Source organism: Python bivittatus, unplaced genomic scaffold (assembly GCF_059951505.1).
Source record: "Python bivittatus isolate LINGU-HERP-01145 unplaced genomic scaffold, Pbiv_v1 ctg000140_np1212, whole genome shotgun sequence".
Taxonomy (NCBI): domain Eukaryota; kingdom Metazoa; phylum Chordata; class Lepidosauria; order Squamata; family Pythonidae; genus Python; species Python bivittatus.
In genome coordinates this window covers 2,154,877-2,178,395 of record NW_028277043.1, presented here as the reverse complement: position 1 = coordinate 2,178,395, position 23,519 = coordinate 2,154,877, and the positions used below count along the sequence as shown (strand labels likewise).

Here is a 23,519-nt window from a genome sequence, read left to right as displayed (position 1 = left end):
TTATATTTCAACAATGCCTCAAAGGCCACAGTATCCCAAACTCTCTGTTTCATTACAATAAATAGGTTGTTGGAAAATCCCATTGATTTTAGCATGATAAACTCTCAGCAGAAGATCTAGAATTATAAATGTGAACTATAATTCATAATATCAGCACAACTCCCTTAATCAATTTTGTTGGGAATTCTAATTCAAGAGGATGTGAACCATGTAATAATTTGATAGATGATTTATACTTCAGACTAGTACAGCACACTACAAACAGAACAACTAGAAATATTTGCAAATCCAAAAATTTGACTGTGTGATCAGATCTACAGGACTACACATTAAAGAGGACAAGAGAAACCAGTGACAAAAAATGGAAGTGACCTCAAGTATATTTTATATGCATCTTCAACTAAAATCTGTTTATTTTCTAAATATTCCTTTTTATTTAACTGAAATATTGTTAAATAATAACTTGCCAAGATAATAACAGTTGCCTATGTCTACCTGGGCTCTTCCCTTTGCATCCTGATTAATTTACATGCTGAGGTTCTATCATAAATCCTTTTTATTTTGTTGCTCCAGAGCTCCATAACCAATATTTTACATACAAATGTTAATATGAATTAAGTCCCATATGGCAGCAGTCTTCCTTTTTGCCCTGAGGTCCCCAAAACATATTTTACCATTAATTCTTTGTCATATTTTAGCTGTGGTGGACAACCAGCACCATAGATCACTGCTAGTCCTGTTGGATCTTAGGTAGTTGATGTGAGTGAAATGTATCCCTTAAAACATGTCCTATACTCGTTTGTAGCAGTTCATTGCAGGAATGCATATAAAGAAGTGAAGGTTAAGATAAGAAATGTTGGTTCCTTAGCCAAAAAGTTCACGTGATGCGTTTGCATACACATCCATAGTGACAAAAATATAATAAACTAAATTATCAAATGATAGACTAAGTAGTTTTTCATCCAACGGAGCTTGTAAAAAGGAAATAGATGGTCCTTTAAAACCCAACTTCAAAATCAGTGTTTCCTTTTATGTTTTTTTCCTCTAACTGTTCATTGCCACATTCGTCCCATGTCTCTTCCTCTTTTTAACTTTTATCTCTTTGGGACAGCCTTGTTTGCTGCCTGTTTCTTAGTCTGCTCCATGTTGGGGTTCTTACTGAATAACATTCTGTGGCACCCATTCAGCAACCACTTGCAAAACCTAGTGAGTGTTTATCTCAGTACTTTGCAAAAGTGGTGATAGGAGTTAAATTTGAGTCTTCTTTTATTTTTCCTAAGAAAGACTTGTTAGTGCTAATTTAAATTCTTAAATTCTTAAAATTGTCAGATTTTCTAAGCAGCAAAGAATTGAGATTTAGATGATCTCATTTTTAGGAAACTGCATATTAAATACATCTTAGAATACTTGATCACATCCATTTACATGTTAATTTTGAATCCTTTGCTCTTAGTTCATAATATCAGCTATCATATGATCGTTCATTCATTGAACAAAGCTTTAAATCTTGACACAGTGGTATTTCTTTAACAGTACTACATGTGGAATTAACTTAGTATTGCATTATCAGCACACTGAAGAATTATAAAATTGAAGTGCTAGAGTATAATTTATGAAAGGATATTTTACACAATCAAAAACGTATGGACCTAAATAGAAATAAATTTATATCTGAGGTGTCCTGACGTGTTTATTCTGTTGTTATTTGTTACACAATCTGTTGAACTAAAGTGAAAGCTTGTAGATCTGTTTTGAAGAGAATGTTCACTTCCGTCATTTTCTTTTGGATTAATAAGATTGAATTATAAGAAGAAAACACTAGTCAAATTCACCTTTATTTTTCTTAAAAGGAGAATGGAAACTATTCCAAACTTTGTAGTTATTTATGCTTGAGATGTAAATTTGAGAGTCCAGATTGTTAATGTTCCATGTATATCTGGATTGTGGTGTTCTTCATAGAAGTAGAATTGATGTAGTGTCATTTGGGGTACAGACCCTTCATTAGATTGGACCCAATTATACAACATAAATAGTATATTTCTGTTGATAATTAGATTAAAAAAGCTTAACTTAGATGTTTTTGTGGTTGGGCTCTTTATTAAAACATTGGAATGTGCTATTCTCCGTCTTTGGATAATAAAATGAGAGAAGCTATCAGGTATTCTCAGCTTCACCTTTTAGGTAAATGTAGGGCTTTCCCTTCTCCTTTGATCTGCTTTTGTTATCACCAAATGCTTTGCTGGATATCTAGTCACTTCAAAAGCTAAATGCTTGCTTTTGACTTGGATGAATTTAAATTTAAATTATTTTTGTTGTCAATATTTTTTTTATTTGAAATGATTGAAAATAATGTATATACTAGCATGGGGTGAGGGGAAGAATTAAGATGGATTTTTCAAGGAACCCAACTTCCTTTAAGACATGTGGTTGCAGCAAAATGGTGGCTTGACTTCATGCTATACTGCTGCATGTACAGTACAATGTGATAATGGGTAGATGTAAGAAAATGGGAGCTTTTTGGCATAGCCAATCAAGGGATGACACATACTTAACATTTAATGTTCTTTAACCAATCACTACAGATTCTGCATCTCTACCCTCACATTTTTTATTTGCTAGCTACATTCAGCGGTATCATGTATTAAGCCATGCTGCAGTTGGATGTATTAGTTCCAACTTGAAATAAACCATTCCCTAACTTTTCCAGGTATTAAAAGTGACCAGTTATCCCTCATAGTTTGTTGGGATCATTAATATGTTTTCCCAGTACCTTTGTGAGGAAGAAATTCTGAAGCATTTTTGAAAACACAATTTCAAGAAAATGTTGACCTGAAATACATCTTAGACACTGATTTTGGCAGATCTGAAATTCTCCAATAATTGTTAGGTATTCCACAGAAAATCTCTCCTCCCTCCAAATAAGCATATTTGATGCTGTTTCATCTGTTGGATCCTGCCCTTTCTTAGAGTGAAATCAGATGGGGATAATTAAGACCTGGTTAAGAAGGGACAGGGGAATATTGAGGCTACAATGTTCGTTTGACTAAAAGAGCCAAGTTAGTTGTCCACATAAAACTGAACCTGAAATAATGTAGCTTTCAGGTGGTAAAGGCATACTTTGAAAGAATAAGTTCATTTATTGTTAGGAATTTTATTAAATTGTAAATAGCTTTCTCAGTTTTTGCTTACATAAATCAAAATAATCTTATATTGGAGATACATAAGCCTAAGCTGAGAGGACTTTGTATAAAATCAGTTCTATTTTCTGATAGTTACTTGGTTAGTACTTTTCCTTAGTGTTTTTTGGACACCTGTTAAATCTTTAGCAGGAGAAGTATCTACTGGTTTCGCTAGTAGTGCTGTATTGCTTGCAAAGGTAACACATTTTCTAATGCTGAAGTCTCCATTTTGCTTTTCTGTTGTTGGCCATTAAAATTCCAGGAGTAATACCCATTAGCTTTGGGGTTCTCCTAAGCTAGATCTTATTTCAACAGAAAACTTAAAAAAGGAAATGAACTGTACCTTAATATTACTAAAATATTACTACTTATCCAACAGTATTAATTTTGATATTGCTTTAGCTTTTTAAAAATATGTTGAAAATATTTTCAAATATGCTCAGATATGACAGTTAAATGTTGATTATTTTAAATTTAAGGATAAAATTACCTGCATTCCAACAGCATTTTTCTTTTAATTTTTTTTTATAAAGAGTCCAGAGAAAGGAAGAAACTCAAAGGGAGACTACGATTTCCAAATCAAGATGGCAGTTCCACTGCTGAGAGGTTGAGAAAGTGAACTAGTGCATGATTGCTGAGTATATCCATCCAAGACAGGGATTCTTTAGCATGGACTACGATGTTGTTTAAACTACAGAAGATTTGGGTTAATTGTAATCTTATAATTCTGATTTTTTAAAAAATTCTGTGTTTCTAGACTCTTGGGATTAGCACTCAGTTGGGGATGAAGGGCTGGAATGGGCTGACCAAATTTTGCAAATCAGGAATGTATAAATATGTCTGTCCCCTATTTAATTGGCAGAAGTGCATTGCTATTTAAATGGTTTAAATAAAAGTGTTTTTTTCAATTTTTATTCTTGTTTGTCGTCTTTCAGGCTGAAAGATTCTTATGATTTGTTCTATTGTTGATATTGATGAGAACTGTTTGATTATTGAAGGAACTCAGTACTTTCACCAACTATTTCAAAACTTTAAACAATTCTTTAGTTTGCCTTTTCAGTAAGATTATAAATTTGGAGGGTTTTTGTGTTCTGTATTCTATAATTGTTATTAATGTTTGTATAATGTTGGAGTTATATGTCTGCTTAACGTTGGTTAAATGAAGATGGGCATTAGTAAAACATCTGAATTGGTGCAGCTCTTAGAACAGTACAAATCTAATGATGTGTCCAGTGGGCATATGGACGGACACTCTGCTTAGGACCCTTCTAAGGCTGGTTCAATATTCATGTACCTAAAAACTGACACTTCTCTGAATACCTGAATACTTAGATTTCCTCACTGTTGCATGTGGATATAGTAATTTGATCATACATAACAGACTATTACTTGGATTACTGTTTATACAAGTATCCATAGCATTCATGGTGTTGCTACATTGATGCTCCAGTTAACTAACAGTAGTTGGATAAAGAACTTAGGCAAAATCTTTAATTCAGTTGCCTGTTCTCCATGAAAATTACTCTTGCAATTTTTACTACATTACTGAAATCTTTTTAACTTTCCATTCCAATTGCTGCATACAAGATTCATTTTCTCAGTGATATACTGATGTTCAAAATTATTGAGGGGATAGTATATCTAAAATGTAAAATTAATGTTGGATGTTGACTTTATTAATGGGGTAATCATGCTTTTGAAGTAAATGTTGATAGTTGGCCATTTACACCATCTTTAAATATGTCAGTTTGCTTCAGTGGTGGCTTAATTCTAGGCAAAAATCCAGACATTCAGGCTAATAGAATTTCTTGTATATCTAATTTTGTTTTAAAAGCTAGTATGAATAATGGTATTAATTGGCCAACTTCCCATATCTCTAAAATTGGGCAACTGTTTTCAGTACTTTGCTATCAGGTTGTTCACTTAAAACTGAGTGGTGTGGACCTTTTTTGGACTGAAACAATGTGGATAAATGGCAATTGATGGCTACTGTAAGCATTAGAATTTGTGACTCATTTTGACTATCTCTGGCTCTAGGTCAAGACCTTTGTTCAAATATTAGGGGTCATGGTAAAACCCCAAAACTTCAATCAAGTATGGAAATGGTTGAAGAAGGAATGCTTGTTCTGTCTTTGCCCATGAGTGGCAAGCAATTTTGTTAATATTGATACTTGGTGCTGAGATCCAGCTTGTGCTGAAAAATGTTTATAATTCAGCTATGTTTAAATAAACATCACAAGACCAGGGCTCTGGGTTTATTTAACAACTATCTTGGTACCGGATGACTTAAACACAATGGATCTGATTTTGCCCTTTCCAGACAGAACCACTAGGGAGGCGCCATTGAGTCTTGAGGGGTTGATGCATTATACTTTGTTTCCATCTGGAATTATTCTCCTAAAATTGATGGTTTAGAGCCAATAGCTTGCCATAACTAACTAGAACCATTGAAGAGATCATTTCTATTGAAATTACCCCTTGGGGTGCTTGCCAACCCATGTAGACTACCAATGCTAATCCAGAAGACCCAAGTCCCACTTCCTTTCCTCCAAAATGGCTCATTGTACCACAACTTCCTGTCCAGGGAGGAAGTAATTTTAGCCCAAGGACAGAAATCTAAGCCAGCCCTTTCCAACAAAAGCAACCAATAATTTCTCTTTTGGCTTAGAAAGGGTGTCTGAACCAGATGGAGTTAAGTTGCCCCCTCCACAGATGGGAGTTGGCTGAAGATAGTGGTGATGGGGAGTAAGCTCCCTTTAGATGGAGGCTCCCTTTTTTTTGGGTGGAAATGAAGGGGTGGGTCTATGGTACATCACCTGAGTTGTGGGGTAAATGTAGAGAGTGTCAATCAAAGGCAGAGCTCAGAGCTGGGAAGAAAGCTCTAGATGGCGGCTGTGCCTTGGAGAGCGCGCTGAGCCTCCTGCCTTTTTTTTCCCTCCCCTCCGCCACTTTTGCGCAACTTTGTCTAACTTTTGGGCGTCCTCAAGGGGCTCCTGCGGCCCCTGGTCTCTCGTGGAGGCCGGTGCAGGGGGGATCGAGCGTTTTTCGGGCAGAAAAGGAGCTTTGGGGGACTCTTTTCCTTCGCCTGGTTAGAAAGAAGCAGCCCAGGTCGTTGTTTTTCCCAGCTTGGAAGCCATGGCGTACCTCCATTTTTGTGCGCTCTCCTAATGAGCTTTTCCTCCGGATCTTTTCCCCCCCCTTTTTATTCCTTTATGGCTTTAATGATTGCCTTTGGCGATTAAACGAATGCGGATCGTTTGGGATTAAATTCGGATGTGTTGTTTTTTAAAAAGAAACCGGATTTTTTTTCTGCGTTACCTTTGAAATGTTCCGAAGCTAATGTTTTCCCACGACCCGAAACTATTATCGGGTTGGACCTGGCGCTGGAGCCTGGATCAGGTAGGTGGGCGATGATTAACTATTATTTGAGAGGGGATTTTTGCCCTTTTTCATTACTTTGGATTTTTTCCTCTCCCTCGACCGATTTGAACGATCCTGGAATGACGCAATAAAATACCGAGAATACTTGCTTCCAGGGTTACTTCGGGAAAGTTTGTAGGATGCTCCCCAGGGCTGTGTTTCCCTCGCGTTTTTTTAAAACGATAAATATTTTTATTTTTTTTCCATGCTGATGTCCCTTCTGCATTATTGTTACAAGAAATCTTCGCAGCGTCAGGACTTTTTGTTCTTGCTGTTGAAAGCTGGAGGCATAAAGTGGGAGCTTACCTTTCTTTCAACTTTTGACAGTAAATACCTGGGCACAGGACTTCAAAGCAAACCCCGCCATCCTTGTACCTTTCTCTTAACATTTAAGAATTTAAAGATGATGAGAAATACGGACAAAAGCCAAGGAGAGGAGGGTTCAGTCCACAGCCATGCATCGAGGTATGATCTCTCAACTTTTATTTTTTTTTAAATTATTCTGAGCACACTGTTTACCTTTTGACAGCCTTGGGTTACCATCGGTACATAAGAGAAATAAATATATTTCAGTGCATTTGATTCTTTTCTTATGAAATGACCTTGAGACTGCTAATATGCCACACCCTATTTTTTTTTTTTTGATAGCAATTTCTGAAAGTTGTGGTGTGACTGAAAGGCCCCAAGCTCTACTTAAAAAGTAAAGCACCTTTACACAGATGGAACCCTGTATATTATGCAGTTTCAGCTGCTAAATTTTGCATTTTGAGGGGTTTTGTGCTGTGAAAAATGACCTTGTTCCCACTGCTGCATTGCACCATTTTACATACAAGGGATTTTTTTCTTTGAAGAATTTGTGGAGTCTAAACTTCAACTGAAGGCCTGATAGAAGCCTGATGGCATTGTAAATCAGAAACTACAGAAAGTTCTATGAATGAAAAAATGTTTATTTTAAAATAAAAAGAAGAATCTGTGTGTTTGCCTGATACTCCTTGCTTGTATATTCAGTTCGGGCTAATGGAACTTTGATACTATTTCAGCATTTTAGGATATTTTGATACAGTATTTACAGACTTTCTCATTGACAGAGGTTGCTTATATTTTACAAAAATGTGTTATCTAAGACATAATTTCTTGGAATCTTAGGTTTTGCGTATGTGTATTTTAAATGCATATTTTGATGCTGAGTATGTATATGCTGATATTTGGAGGGGGCTCAGCAAAAGGAAATTTGTTTTTTTCTATTATATTTGCCTTATTTTGATGGAAACTAATAGTTATCTTGTGAGGAATCTAACACTATTTTTTGCAATGTATTTATTGATCTTTTCCTGATTTGTTACTTGTATCCCTTTTCAGGTTTTGAAGATTTTTATAATCCTAAAATTAATCTGTATTTTGTTACAGTCATATAAACATGATACTTTATGAGGTCTAGTTCTTAATGCATTATATGCATTACCATTTGAAATAGTGCCTTTTGTCAGGAAAGCCTTTGACATAACAAATAAGATGGAGGAGGGCACATAAAATTTAAAATCTATATGGATTTGCCTGCGATTTTTGGATGTTGGAGAAGCTGTTTTGGTTCCCACATAAAGACACAAGGGAACTTGGGGTTTTTTATTGCATAATTTTCAGATCTTGGAGGCTCAGCTCCAAAAGGCAGTGCTAAAAGTCAAATTGCTGACTTTGTTAAAAAGTTGGTTTTGAAATTAGCATGCTAATACCCACATTAAAAGAAAGTCGTTCTTTTTTTACAAATTGAACAAGGAGATTCCACATTGATGAGAACAGCTACCTATTGAAAAGAACAGAATTGAGTTGAATGAAAAGAGATTAACCAGCCCTTTCACCTTTTCCCCCTCTATTCTCTTGGGTATATTATTTGCATAGTATCCACACTTGAAGTTTTGCTTTCTTGGTAATGGACTACGAGTACTGCACCAAGCAAAATGTTAACACCCAATTGTATTAAAATAAGACACTAATTATATTGACAGCACTCAGCTCACATGAACTGTGAAAGCATAACTAAGCCTTGCTTGAAAGGTTCTGCTTTAAAGCTTATTTTCTGAGCTGCAAGTACTTTTAATATTGTAAAATGAAGGTTTTTTTGGGGGGGGGGAGTTTAAAGACGTGTTTGTGGAGAAATTAGTTTAGGAAGGTATCCTGGAAGTTCTGTGTGCATCATATTTGAAACTTCCTGTCTATAAGTCTGGAGGCAGAACAGCACCTAATCCATTTGTGACATCATTTGTTTGGGAGATGGGTGTGTGGTTGGGTAGGGGCAAGGTATACTTAAGGTATATGGATGGGACAAATACAGATCTTAGAAGAAGAAAAACAACTTTTCTTTGCCTCTCACTCCCAAGAAATACCATTCTAAGTGCCTCCCTTGCTTATAAATACCAAAATCCATTGTACAGTGAACATTTCTCCTGGGAATACTTTGAACACGTATGCTTTATTGTTGAAGCAAAGATTGCATTCTCCTACATCACAGCTTCAAAGGATAGATCTGGCTAATGGTGTCTGGGATACTCTTTAGTATTCAGATAGTACTGATGGAGTATGAAATCTTCACATTATAATTGGCTGAGGTATGCTTCACATCCATGTTCAGCTACAACTTGGTACGATGTAAATTGTCACAATTAACTGGTTTTGGGTAATCCTGGAGGGCTTTTTTTTTTAAATAACTGATCAAGCCCAAGCCTTTTCACTTAAGTTTAAATATAGCAGAAAGGTACTGTAGATGTTGCAAATGAAATATCTGAGATGGTCATGATCCACCAAGAATGTTGAATTTTTAAAAGAGATGCATTAGTTTTCTTCTGTAACAGAATTTATGTTCAGGATGGGATGTACCCAGTAGTTTGAAGACTTTAAAAAATTATGCAAAGCCACCACCCAAAATGAGCTGGTCCAAGGATGCTTTATTAAAGCCATGAGAGGTCTTGAACACATTTGTACCATTAATTCATTAAATTTCTATATCACTTTGTAGCAGTGCTTTTTCTGAGAGGTTTACAATGTAAAATACACAATGGAAACATAGCAACACTGTTAAGAATGGCAAGGCAACCCCAACTTAAAATTTAAATTATTGGTGCAGCCTGTATAGGGGCATGCCCCAATGGGCTGGGCTTGTGAGTAAGCATGCTGAGGCTTGGTGTGTTCATCAGAAGTGTTTTTTAAATGAAGATTTCCCCCTGCTCCTAAAAACAAGGAGAAGAATGCCATATGCATTGTTCTAGCAAAGGGCTTCTATAAATGGGGGGCTTCTGCTAGAAATGCATACTGCAGATATGGCAGGTCCTGGGATGGGGGGAAATGCCCTCTCCGTGTTCTGTAAAAGTTTGGGATAGGAATTGTACCCAAGCATTCACCCCAGACTGCATTCTCATTCTCGTCCCCAAACATACTTTCTCAGCCATAAGCCTGAATTCAGTGGGGATTCACAGTTAGCATGACTGGCCCGGCCTATTCCATAATAACCAGTTCTGGGCCAGCTGTCTTGGACTGGGCCAAGCGTCACATTCATTATAAGGGCTCTTCCCTTAAGCTACGTGTCATAGCCAGGATATCGGTCTTCTGTTTTTGTGGGCTTCCCCAGCCAGCCCTGTGGAATGCTTGGAGACAATACAGGCTTGAGCATCATTTCTGATCATCTGCCCCCTACCAGTTGAGGTCCTTGGGGGGGTCTCCTTTGCGCACTTCCCCATGCCAGGCCGAAACAGGGACTGCATGGGTGCAGCCCTCTGCTCACACCAAATGCTCAGCTAGTGGCAGCCATTTTATGAAGCACCCCGTGCACGGAGGAGGATTTGAAGTGGAGGTGGAGGACAAGGGACGGAGAGGGGGATGTCGAGACTCGGGGATTTCTAACGTTCTGCCTGAAACAAGCTCTGTTTCTTGGGCAGTGGGGAACAGATGGACGGGAGGGAAATAATGAAGCATTTAGGCATTTTCCTGCAGGTCTGGATTGTCACAAAATGGCTGTTCCTTTGTGCCGCAGAGCTGACAGACACAGACTGCATTGCACTGTGTACTCTTTTTTTTTTTTTAAAGGGAAAAAAAACCTCAGCAGGAAGTTGGTGGGGAGTTCAAAGGCCATCTTGGGCTGGACGCGGGCTGTGGTTGGCTGCTGTCTCACTTGGTAACAGGCGGGTCCGGAGCTGCCGGCGCCCTGCCTCCCGGATGACGCTGCCTCTTGCAGCCTCTCCTCCCCTTGCTGGAGATGCCTTTCTGCTTGCTCAGACCCAGCGCCTGCCAGCCGTGCGCAGCCGATGGGTCGGCAGTGCAAATTTCTTTGACCCCTCTTTTATCTGGGGGTCCTTTGAAGGCTAGCCCCTGCCCCCATTAGCTGCCAAAGGATCAAGCCTCGGTAAATGCAGAAGGGTTGCGACGAAATGACATGGAAAGCTATATCATTGCCAGCACTGATAGCAAGTTCCGGAGAAGGCACGTCAGACGTGTTTATGAACAGCGTTTGCACAATAAGGAAATGGATTAGAGTATTTGGAGACTGGGCTTTGGAAGTGCCCTTTCCTCTGGGGCACAAATCATTTCTGAAGGAATAATAGAAGAGTACACACACACACACACACACACACACACACACACACATTCTGCCTTGAAGTCGTAACCTGTTTAGTCCTCAGAAGCTTTAGCTACAATTGAGCTGGTTAATTTCTGCGCATGATTTCATCCTGTGATACCTTGTTCTAACAGGGATGCTGGGGTACTTTTAGCATCTCACTGGTCTGCAAGTCAACAAGGTTTCCCCCCTTCCTCCCCCTCCCCGGTAATTGGGGGGTGATCTTTTTATATGTGGCTGGGGGGGGAGGGAGGAAGATTTACAGTATTCCATTGGTAAGCCTTTAACCCTGGATTTCACAGGGTTGAATCTGCTGAATAGGGAGGATAGATTTCATCCCCTGTAACCTTGAGCACCTGGATGGTTATATGAGAGTTCAAATGAAACACAGTTTACAAATAGATTAAATTAAAAAGTAGAACGTGTTGCAATCAAGACAGCTGGCAAGTTGAACATTTTATCTTGGAAGCTCATCATTTTTATCTCAGAGATGCATTTGGTACTTGCTAATTTAATTAGTATTTTCTTTCACAGATTTCCTGAAAGAGGCATTTGGGGGTCAATGCTAGCTCCAGTTAAAGCATGGTCTTGTTTCAGTCTGGTGGGGATTTGATGCTTGACATAAGGATTATAGTAATGCAGTATTTAGTATTGTCCTCTTGCTAATTCCAAAGTATTCTGTCAAATTGAATCGCAGTGTTCCTGCAGAAATGTTGAATCTTTGCAAAAGCTGGTGCTTTCAATGCAGCAAATTTCTTGCCATGTACCTCTTAGCAAGAGAGTCTGCAGAAAAGATATTTCATTTCACTAAGACGTATGAGTTCTGGAATGCCAAAGGACTAGTTTTATCTTATTTGCTCTTATGACTTCCCCGTTGTTATCTTTGTGAAAGTTTAGATGTGATTTATAGATGGTCGCATTCATTCTGCTTGCTTGTTCTGGAAGGGAGCTATAATTGCTACTCAAGAGCAGGTCAGCTGCAAGTTGCTTAACGACCATTTGTTCAGCGACCATTTGAAATTATGACAGTGCTGACCTGTGACCAAAGTTATGGGTGTTGCAGCGTCCCCATGGTCACGTGATCAAAATTCAGGCACTTGGCAGCCCGCCCGCACTTACGGCCGCAGGGGCGCTGCAACTTCCCCCACCTGCTTATTCCCCCCCCCCCATCTATGCCCTGTTGCCCATCCTGCACAGTGGCACTCGGCGGGGCTGGGCTGAAGTAGAGGCCCAGGACCTTCAGCAGTCTCAGCCAGCTGCCACTGTTCCCCAGGCCTCTACTTCAGCCCAGCCCTGGTGCTGATGCCACCAAGTGCTTCTATGCAGCCTGGCCAAAAGGGCATAGAGTGGGGCAGAGATAGGCAGGTGCGGGGAGTTGCAGCGACCCTGCAGTCATAAGTGGTGCTGAGCCGGGCTGGGGCAGCTGAGGCTTCCAGTGGCGGCTGTGGCTTTGCACAGCACTGCAGCAGCCTCCCCAACTTGCACACAGCCTGCGCCAGGCCTCCCCCACCCACCTGCAGCACCCTACGCTCCTTACCTGGGACTCCCTCCACTTAACAATCTGCGATTCTCAGTTAACGACAGCAGCCAGGAGTGCTAGGATTGCAGTTGCTAAGCAAAGTGGTCACATGATGTCTCGCTTTACAACCACATCACTTAGCGACAGAAATTCCGGTCCCTATTGTGGTTGTTAAGTGAGGATGTCCTGTACTGAATTTAATTTCCTAAAGAGAAAAACAGTCTGCTCTAGATAGCTTACAAATGAACTTCACATAATATAAACTTAATTTTCAAGCCACACGTTAAACCACAATCTCTTTGTCATTCTAGCTGAAGGTGATGGGATTTGTAGTCCAGCATGCAGAGAGAACACTTAGAAGTTGGGAAAGTCTGTTGTAAAGTGCAAATCTTTCTCTCCTCACTGCATTTTAGTTTCATTTGCTTTACACCTGTTTCATTTGTGACTTTTTAAAATCATATTTCTTTCATTAAAATTGATTTTTCTAAAATGTGAACATGTTCTTTTGTGGAGCTGGATTTTCAAAGCTCTACAAAAAGCATCTATATTGCACAAGGCAGTTAGTGCCTTTCAGACATTTCAGATTAGTTTCCATATCGCCTTGACATGGATTGGGCAGACTGCAACTGATGGAAATGGTGGGCAAATTATATGGAGGTTATTAAGATGCCTGTCTTAATCCATGTTGCAGGTGCTTCAGTATGAAAAGGTAATGGGTTGCAACTATGTACTGTCTTACCCAGTAATTGCAAGTAATTCTGGGCTGAAATACCCAGAGATGGAGTATGTGTGTTTATAAATAAGGAAATGATAAACATATACATTTTATCCTGGCTCACAACAACATATAACTTTGAGTCTAAAGGTGCCCCACTGCTAGGGGTGTCAGAAATGTGGAATGTTTCCACAGATGATGTTAACCATGGTTTACTGAATAAGCCAGTATGGCTTGGTTATACAGCGTGCTACCCACTGTGGAAATCTAAGTGTTAGGTTGGTCCCTGCTGGTTATGCTAATTTGCTCACACCTAAAATAGAGCAAGCTTCTGTGTGCTGTTTGCTTTTTTAAACAGTACTGTATAGGACAGACTTACAAATCCTCTTGTGTTGCGCTGTCTCTGTTGCGTGTAAGCTCTTGAGTACTTTAGCTGTGTTAACATGCCATCTGTGTTCCTCTTTCTGTTTCCCTCCTGCCCCCAATGACCTTTATCTCCCTTCCTCCTGTGATGCTCCACCCTTGTGCGTGGAAAAGCACACATGAAATAAAACGATTTTGTTTTTGTTTTAAATTGTCCTTTCCTTTTCTCTTGTCCCCCTCTCCTTCCTGGGTTTCAGCCCATGACTTGCAAATACGTGGCACGTTGAGTCACTTGGTTGCAGACATAGATCAAAGTGGGGCAGTGGAGATTTTATGTAACTCTGGGAAGGGGTGGTGTGATTTAGTTTTGAATTTCCAATCCTTTAATTCCTATCTAGCGTGCTAGGCTTTACGTGGTGTGGCTTTACTATGGTGTGGTTTTGGATGGAGGCGGTGATAGTCTTCAAAGGTGTTCTCCAACGTAGTTCTATCAGGCCAGGGTTTTGCAATGTTGGTTCAGTAGCCAGCATTAGCCATGATCTTTGCTTGAAAAGGTGGGAGGGAGATGACCCACAGCTATACATGCACATAAACACACACCAATTCAGGAGAAGTGCTTGCATGTGAAGTGTGTTAATGATATTTACCAAGGGTGAAGTGAGGGAGGATTACAGGACAACTAGTCACGTTCACCCATTGAAAGCCAAACTCTGATTGCTCCTTTGTTTCTCAAGGTAACTATTTTCAGTGTTCTTTGGAATGGTTAAACAGGAAAAGCAGAACTTGGTTTGAGTCACAGATTTTAGTTTGAAGTAGGTTGATCCTGCAGATTGAAAACTTGGAACAAGTGAAGGGAATTCTTAACTTAATTCAACCTGTTGCTGCATAGAAGGCAGGCAAGAAGCTTCTGATTCATGCGGAAGCCCTCTTGCAGACAGCATTAAAAGGAAACAAAAACCCTGCATTTCAACACCATCTGGTTTTGGTTTCAAGAAGCAAGTTTGTTTTCAACCTTTTAAACATTACTTTGTATATCTCTCTGTGCATTAACTTTATTTTCATAGTGCTGTTTGAAGAAAAGCCATATGTATAAGTTGAAAGCTCCATCTATCATGAATATCCACTGGGAGGAAAAAATCTTGGTTGAACACAACTAAAAAAAATCCATTCAACGTAGCCTGGTGCTTCTGGAATCGAAATAATTTTTTTTTTTCATCTGTTAGGCATTCCCCTTCTCTCTTTTGAGGGGAAGTTGAATTGGGAAGATGCTGCTTATGGAACTTGTGAGAGATGCTCTTAATCATGGGGTGGGACATTCTTGGTGTCTTTCATCTCCATTCCATCTGTAGCCCAGGCAGCCTCATTTTGTTGGAGGAAGGCCCCTCAATATTTTCAAATTTCAAACCAGGGTGGAATGCATGAAGTTGGGCTTGATGTTTAATGGGTGTAGGGTTGAGGGTAGAAGCTCTGACATATCTATAAGTCCATGAGTGTTGTTCCACTGATCGTACAGTTTGAAACATAATATGAATAATGGGCTTCTAAAAGATAGTTTTATTATTGATTAATGAGTGAGATAGAAAGCAGGATAGATTGTCTTAAGAGAAATTTGAAAAATGATCTATTTGCTAAAGGTTAATTTAAAATAAGCACATCTACACTCCCCTCTCAAAGCTAAGGGATCTAGTTCACACATTCTGCTAAGTCACTGAATATGTCATGAAACCATAATTGGCTGGTCTTATACAACATCTCACAATGGTTGGATTCCCGTCACAGATGAAGCCAAACAGGGCAAATACCACATTCATTCAGCCCAGTGTGAGAATTCAGCCATTGACTAGCTCTGGAGCTGTGGGTAGGAATGCTTTCCTGCTCTGGACATGAAAGAGATGTTGCCCGCTAAAATGAAATGTGTTTCCCCTCCAGAGGTGTTGGTTCATTACCTCCATCGGCAGCATGCTGGAAGGCACCAGACTGGGAATGGCTAGGATACTGGAGCCATTGCATCTGTGCTAGGCACCATGTTCCCTGAAGTGAAAGGTGCTGTACCCTTAAGTCTTGAGTCTGGCTGGGCAGCTGGATCTGAGGGGGCGGCTTGCCCGTGGTGGCTTTTTCTTAGCTGCTGCCAAGTAGGAGAGGAATAGAGTTTTTGAATAACTTGCATGGAGCACATCCATGAATGTGCTAATGAGTTTTTAGCAATAACAGGGCTGAGCAACAAGGGGGCATCCAATCTTTTTTGGTGAGATGGTGGCTTTGCTTCATGCTCATGTTCTCCTAAAGCCTATAAAGAAATTTGGAGAATGGCCTGTTCAAGAGAGACTTGAATTTAAACTGTTTGATGCAATTACCCCTTTTCCTGGTCTTGGATAATGTCATTATTCCCACAAAAAATGCAGACTGTTTTATACAAGTGTCTTGGCAGCAGCAGTCCCAAATGGGATCCTCAACTCCCAAACAAGCAGTTACAAATTGCTCTATTATCTCCAGAATATGCCCAGATCATCTCACTTTAAAAATCATTGGCCAGAGGTTGGAGTAGGTGTGAGAAAGAAAATCAAAATAACCCTCAGGACTGAAGTCAGACTTTCGAGGTAGGCCAAGTCAAGAAACAGACATGTCAGGAATCCCAGGAATGCTACTTTATTATTGTAGGTTATATTAACAGAACCTTGAAAGCCTGTCAGAGTTTCTCTCTGTGCCATCTTATACTCAACAAAGTCAAAGCTGGGTTATTTTGAGCTGCTTTCTCACGCTTGCTTCAAACTCTGGATTGGGTAATGTCTTCTCCAGTCCTTCCTTAACGGCTCTTTCATATCTTCCCCAAGGTCCATTTTAAATTCTTTTACATCTCTGTTCCGTGGCTGGGGAAGCTTGCTGAAAATTTTGCAGTCCATTTCCAACTTAACCATGTTGAACAAGGCAAATCTTAGCACAGGCCTGGATTATCTGCGGGACCACCTCTTTCTGATTGTCCCAGCTTGTTCACAAGATCTGGCAGGGTGGCTGTGCTTCAAGATGCTTGCACAAAACCATATCCCCTAGTGGGGCCCAGAAAATAAGCTTTCTCTGTTGCAACTCCTGCCCTGTGAAATAGCATTTTCCCTGAGATTCAAATGGCCCCAACCCTCTTGGCCTTTCGCAGGGTCCTTGAAATCCTGTTTTTTTTCTCCCCCACTGGCATTGAGCCAGAGCACTGGATGAGCCCACCCCAGCATGTGGTTGGTCTCAGTTATTCAGTGTTGGATGTTTCTGTGTTTCGTTATTGGTTCTTTAATCATTATGCTTTTAACGACATGTCAACTAACCCAGGCTTGCTGTTGCAAGTTGGGCAACTATAGAAGCCATTGAAATAAATCAATAAACTGCTATATTAGAGAAACAGCATTTGGAGTGGGAGTAAAAAGCCTTCTGGTCGATTCCAGAGGAACACAAGGATCTTATCTTACACTGAGGCAGCCAGTCTGACTCAGTATTGTTCTGAGTAATCATGAGCGGCCATATAAAATAAATAAATAAGGCTCTCCAGAGTTAGTATGCTAAGCAAACCCAGAGTAAGTTACAATTTCTTCCTTAGAGTTCCGTAGGAACCCCCCTGTTGTAGCCCAAATTCATCAAGCAAATTCATTAAGCAAATTTGAGTGTGATATAGGACCTAGCCAGAAAGCACTCTGTTGGAAGTTCAGTGCAGAAGCATTGGCCCTTTAAAAATGGAGTGAATTTCCCCCAAATCACTGCTTTGTAGAACAGCCTGCCTGGGGGATATTTGAGGATCTTCCCAGACCTTGGGGGCTAGTCGTGGCATTGCTGCTCTCGAGGATATCATTCTCAGTAGCTTCCTATGCACCTGAGTGTGCCTCAGCATACGAGTCAGACTTGTTCTGCATCATCTCCTGATGACCCCATCATTAACCACCAATTGCTTCTTCCCTGGAACGCCAGTGGGAAGGAAGCAAGTTCAGGAAAGTGAATCATCCACAGAAGAAGCAAGATGCCTGCTTTTGGGAGGGCTGTATTGGGCCCTGCGGAAGCTTTGATCATTTCTTCCAAGGCATCCATTTGGAAATGATGGATGTGATTTGTTACAAGGAACTGGCTGGTCTGTGGGTGGGGAAAGCTACGTTTGATGGAGGCATGCAGAGAAGAAGCGTGGACAGAAGTCTCCTGGTTGTCACCCTTGTGGTAATAACTTCCAGAGAGGTTGACACTTGGAAGGATAAGGTAATCATTTTGATACTGAGCTCAGAGAAGTGAGGGAAGCTCCTTCAAATTTCCCTTTCACAGATGTGGCTTACCAAAGCTTGAGCTAGTGATGTGCCACTGGGTAACAAATGAAATTGCTGGAGGCCTTGCTACTACAAAGCCACAGGAGTGTGTCTGAAACACACCCAGAAGTCAGGCTGGTATCAAGGCACAGACATCCTCCTCTGTCTCTGAGCAGCAGAGTCAAAAGGGGAACCCCCATCTGGGTGTTTTCAGGGGCTTCCCAGGACTTGTTTTGGGGTTGGTAGGTACAGTTTGCTGTGTGGTTTGTTTAGGGAGCCAAGAGATTCCTCCGATTCTGCAGGAAGAAAAAGAAGCTTTGTTTGCCACCTTCCTGTGCAGCTTAGCTTGGCCTCTTGTGCCTGGCAAACATCGGATGAATCCATCAGCCTTTTCTTTTAGTAGTTGACAACCTCAAACTGTGCCTTTCCATGCATTGAACTCCAGTTCCCAGAATTCCCAGCCAGCATGCCCATGGTTTTCACTATGATTTGTTGAACAAACCAGTACACTAGATTTTAAGCCAGCTTTCCTGAATATGGATGCTTTCCAGATGTGTGGGTTTCAGCTCAGCAGTGACCATGCTGGCTGGGGAATTCTGGGAGTTGAAGTCCACACATCTTCAAGTGGTCAAGGTTGAGAAACACTGCTAGATAGTAGCATAGATAACGCTGGCATTCCACTGTGTTAATCCCTTGTAAGGAAAACCCTAGGAGGTTTTGCCTTAAACTAAAATGCTACAAAACCTGGGCTTTTTTCTTTAAACAGACAAAACAACAGCAACAACAAAAACTGTAAATATCATTTGTAAATATCTAGAAGCAGGATAGGTAAACTTTATTCAGCTCAGTTTAGTTATACAGGTAGTCCTCACTTAACAACCATTCATTTAGTGACCGTTTGAAGTTACAGTGGTGCTGAATAAAGGAACTTACAACCGGTCCTCACACTTATAACTGTCTCAGCACCTCTATAGTCACATGATCACGGTCCAGGTGCTTGGCAACCAGCTAGCACTTGCAACGGTTGTAGCGTCCCGGGATCACGTGATTGCCATTTGCGACCTTCCCAGCCAGCTTCTGGCAAGCAAAATCAATGGGGAATTGTGTGATTCGCTTAACGGCCGCAGTGATTTGCATAATAGCTGCAAAAAGGTTGTAAAATTGGGCTCAACTCACTTAACAACCACCCCACTTAACAATGAATTTTCCGGTCCCTATTGTGGTTGTTAAGCGAGGACTACCCGTAATTTAATACTTCCCCCCTGCCTCACAAGTCTCCTGAAAGTTTGAAGGCTGGTTTTATTTCCAAAACAGGCAAAGCTGCCTGTTTGGTTTGTAAGGAGCTCTTGTTCTTCACTGAGTTATCTGAATCCCAAAGCGTTCCTTTTCCATTTTCCTGGAACAAAGGAAAGAGGGGTTAGACCCTCGCTCTGTTATGCAAACCTTTTATTTTTAGCCCCATCATTTCCCAAACCTTTTTAACTCTGCTTTTAGCAATTACTTTATTCTTCTACTTGGATTGCTCAAGGGGGAGCAATGCAGGGAGAGCCCTAAAATGGTGGCTTGTGCACAGATCCTGTTTTCAAAATGGCTTCTGACTGCATGCCCAAAGCTTGCTCTTTCCTGTTTTCCTGCTGCCCTCTGCCAGTTTCCTAAAGAAGTGCATTTTATTTTCACTCGGTTGCTTTTCCATGTTTTGCCTTTCACACATTTTAAAGTAAATGCTATAATGCACTTCAGTACATTCCAACCTTTGTGTCAGATGTTCAGCTCAGGGATCTGCATCTGGAATTGTTATCTTTCTACAACAGTATAAAACTTGGAAGAGTTTTTTAAATGTTTCAGCCCACTTCCTACCATTGAATGAATGAACTCGAACAAAGTAGTTTTTTCTTTTTAAGGGGATTTTATGAGATTCTTTCCTTGGTGAACTTTACTGAGACAAGAGAAAACTGCTTTTAAGAACTGTAAGAAATAACCTGACCTAATCCATGCGTATAAATTTGGCCATGCCTATAAATTGGTACTATTGTTGATTTATTTCTAGTTTCTTAGCCTTTTAGTTTTTATTGCTATTGTTTTGTACAGAGTAACATTTAGAGCATGCTATTTTATAATGCACTTTGAATTGGAGGAGGAAACATCAATCTCCTGCACTATGCTGATGACAGCACCCTGTTAGCTGAAAATGCAAATGATCTGCAAGCTGTAGTAATGAAAGCCAAGAGCACAGTGAAAAAAATATGGACTCAAATTAAAGAAGATCAAACTAATGTGAACAGGTTCAGCAACCAGCCTTAGAATTGATACTGAAGATAATGAAGTGGTGGATAGTCTTTAGGATCAACCATCAATGACTAACCTGATCTAATTTAAGTTGTGATAAGTTTTTGAATTAACGTCCTTGAGAGAAATGCTTCACCCGTCAGGGTGGATTATTATTAATCACCTACAAACAGAGATTAGTTTGAAAGGAACATTTGTTTAAGTCTGGTTTTCCCACTGGCATTTCCTGGCAGGTTCCCGTGTTGTGCTGAATCACAAATGCCAGTTATGTTTTAGTGCATTTTGTTGTGTGTGTGAACCCCCCCAAAAGCAAAACACAATGTAATAATGATGGAGATACTGTACATATATCGTCCAAAAAAAAAAAAGCAACATAAAAAGTACTTTACAAAAAAGTGAAAAAAGAATAATATGCGTGATGTATTTACGGTTCAGTGGGTTGTGTCATAGGGATCTGGTATGAGTCATGATGATGTCACACATGTCATGACCTCATTGCACAATGATATGTTCCCCCTCCCAGATGCCTGTGGGGTGTGAAACCCAGAAAATACGGTGAAGCTCAGAAAGTGGAGTGAAATGAGTAAGCTGTAGTTCAGTTGATCAAAAGTGCTTATGTTATACAAATTGAGCCTGGGTTGACTTTCAACAGGACTGATGTGAACTACCCTTCCTCAGCTTAGTGCTCTCCACTACAACTATCCCAGCCAGGATCTGGTTTTATTCTGTTAACTGGAGTGGAGTGGTGAGGGCAGTTGCACAGTACCACATGCAGCCCTCCAAATTATTGTAGCTGGGCGGTGTCCATCATACTTTGTTCCTGCAGCTATTGTTGATAGCTTGGATGGTCCTTTTCTGTAAATCTTACAGATTTATCATGACAGAAGCTGCAGCTTCTTTTCACAACACATTAAACCCAGCTTAGCAAAACTCAGTTGCTGTATTCACGTGACTTGTGGTGTCCAAAGAAATAAACCATATAATAGCTTAATGTGGCTTGGTTCACACTACTAAGACAAAGATTGGGTTTCCCACAGTTTACTGGATTCCTCTAGTATACAGTGTGAACCCAGTTTCTGTCTTATATACTGAGATGATTCTATGGATGCTAGGCCCTTTAGGAACTTGACCTCTTCCTGCAGAGCCTTATGACTGCAGAGATCATGGAACATCAAACATTCTGATTTCTTCTTGGCTAGACTCTGTGGTTATTTGGGCTTGGCCAAAGCAGGTCCCTCCAGAAAAACCAACAGTGGTTGTATCATAAGTCACCCAGGAAGTGATGAGCACGTGGGTGTGTTTGTGGAGATCTGTGTATGTTAGCATATGCACAGTCAACCTAGCGCTGCGTGCACATTTGAAACGCCAAAATGGCCCAGTCCATAGGTAGACGAGCTTTCCCAACTTGAGGGTCCCCCCCTCATCCCAAAAAAGATAAACTCTACTTCAGTTTTCATGACCACTCAAGTAATGCTTCCTCTGAGTTGGGGAAAGCCTGAAGTAGATAACACAAAGCTAAATGGATTTCATGGTGGAAATGTGATGACCCAGGATGAATAAGTCCACGTGTTTGTGCAGATGGGTTGCTAGAAGAAAATAATAAGACCATACCATACTTGTTGAGTAACTCAAAAGTAAGAAAACCTGCTGAATCGTTGGCGGTAAACAAGATCTAGCTGCTTTCTCCACAGTCACTCAGCATCCGAAGAGGCCTCGGGTTCTGACTCGGCGAGCCAGTCGGACAGTGAGCAGGGCACTGACCATGGGAGTGAGTCCAACAGCAGCACTGAGTCCTCCGAGAGCCAATCTGAATCAGAGAGCGAGTCCACAGGATCCAAGTCTCAGCAGACCCCTCCAGAAGCTAAAGAGAAACCAGCGTCCAAGAAAGAAAGGATAGCCGATGTCAAAAAAGTACGGCATTGCCTTGTTAAATATGGGGATAACTTGGCAGATGGCGGATTGGGAAGCACTGTGGCAAACATCCAGTGAAATGTCTTGGGTTTAAAACTGGTCTGCTTCTGGATTGGTTTTGTCATATGAACGAGTGGTGTCGCCTTCTTGAGGGAGTGGGTAGGCAGCCTGATACCTCTCAGTGATTTTGGACTTTGATGTGATGAAATTCAAAATATCAAAAGACCCCAAAATAGAGGTCGTGAGATTGCCTATCTTATTCTAGACTGTGTTGGGTAAGGTGAAGAGTTAGGAGGCCCTTCAGAATATTTTGAAACTTGGAAGAGGGGCTGAAAAAAAATAACCAAAATATTGAGTTGGGTGTAAAGACGTCTTTGAGTTGTTTAAGGGAGAAAAGAGACAAGTGGTAGATTAAAAGTCAAAATTAGGAATTGTGTGGAAAATATTCTCATGGTTTCCAGTTATGTTCCTTATTATTCCCTCCTTTCAGGCTATTCCTAATGGGGGCAAACATAAAGGCTCTGAAATGAGTTTGTGGAATTTGTTGCCACAAGATAGTGTTTGTCAACCTTGGCAACTTTAAGATGGGTGGACTTCAGTTCCCAGACTTTCCCAGCCAGCCATGCTTGCTGGGGAGTTCTGGGAGTTGAAGTCCACCCATCTTAAAGTTGCCAAAGTTGAGAAACAGTGAGATAGAGCGTGATAGAATCACCAGGAATTCCAGAACTGCAAGCTAGAAGAACACAAGAGCACACCAATCCCATATCCTGCAAGAAACTACACAGGTATATCCTGTAGTTGCCAGAAGTTGAGACTATATTACTACTAGCTTAGCTCAGTTCCAGTCCAAAACATGGGGAGGTTGATCTGTTAAATAATAACCGTCATAATTTTTGATGAGCTCCTGCGTGGAGAGGAATATACCTCTAAATCATCAGGTACCACAGATAAATGGTAGAGGAAGCCTATCATCTTAATGCTGGAGTAGGCAAACATTAATTGATAGGCTGACTTGGAGTTTGCAAATCACATGTTGGGTGCTCTCCCAAAATGATTGCCAGGAGATAAATAGCATTTACTAGAAGACAGCTGGGAGCTTCTTCCTTGCCACTTCTTTTACAATGTTTCCTGCCACCCCACCTTATTGTTGTTTTCTTTTCTGGGCAGGTGGTCCCCCACTTCTAAACAAAGCAAGTTTATTTTTGGAAAGTTCCTGTGGGGCACCTGAAAAAATAAAGATGATTCCAGAGAATGA

General features: G+C 40.5%; 1 protein-coding gene across 2 annotated transcripts in view; it reads left to right on the top strand.

Annotated features, from left to right (window-relative positions):
• Positions 1-5,940: 5,940 nt before the first annotated feature.
• Positions 5,941-23,519, top strand: part of CHD2 (chromodomain helicase DNA binding protein 2) — a 76,568-nt gene continuing 58,989 nt past the window's right edge. The window contains exons 1-3 of one of the 2 annotated variants that reach the window (XM_025177485.2): positions 5,941-6,578; positions 6,927-7,064; positions 22,030-22,264. In XM_025177485.2, the coding sequence (XP_025033253.1) occupies positions 7,003-7,064; positions 22,030-22,264 (297 nt within the window). In that variant the 5' untranslated portion in view covers positions 5,941-6,578; positions 6,927-7,002. The remainder of the gene's footprint in view (positions 6,579-6,926; positions 7,065-22,029; positions 22,265-23,519) is intronic. The other variant, XM_025177488.2, reaches the window with a different exon arrangement.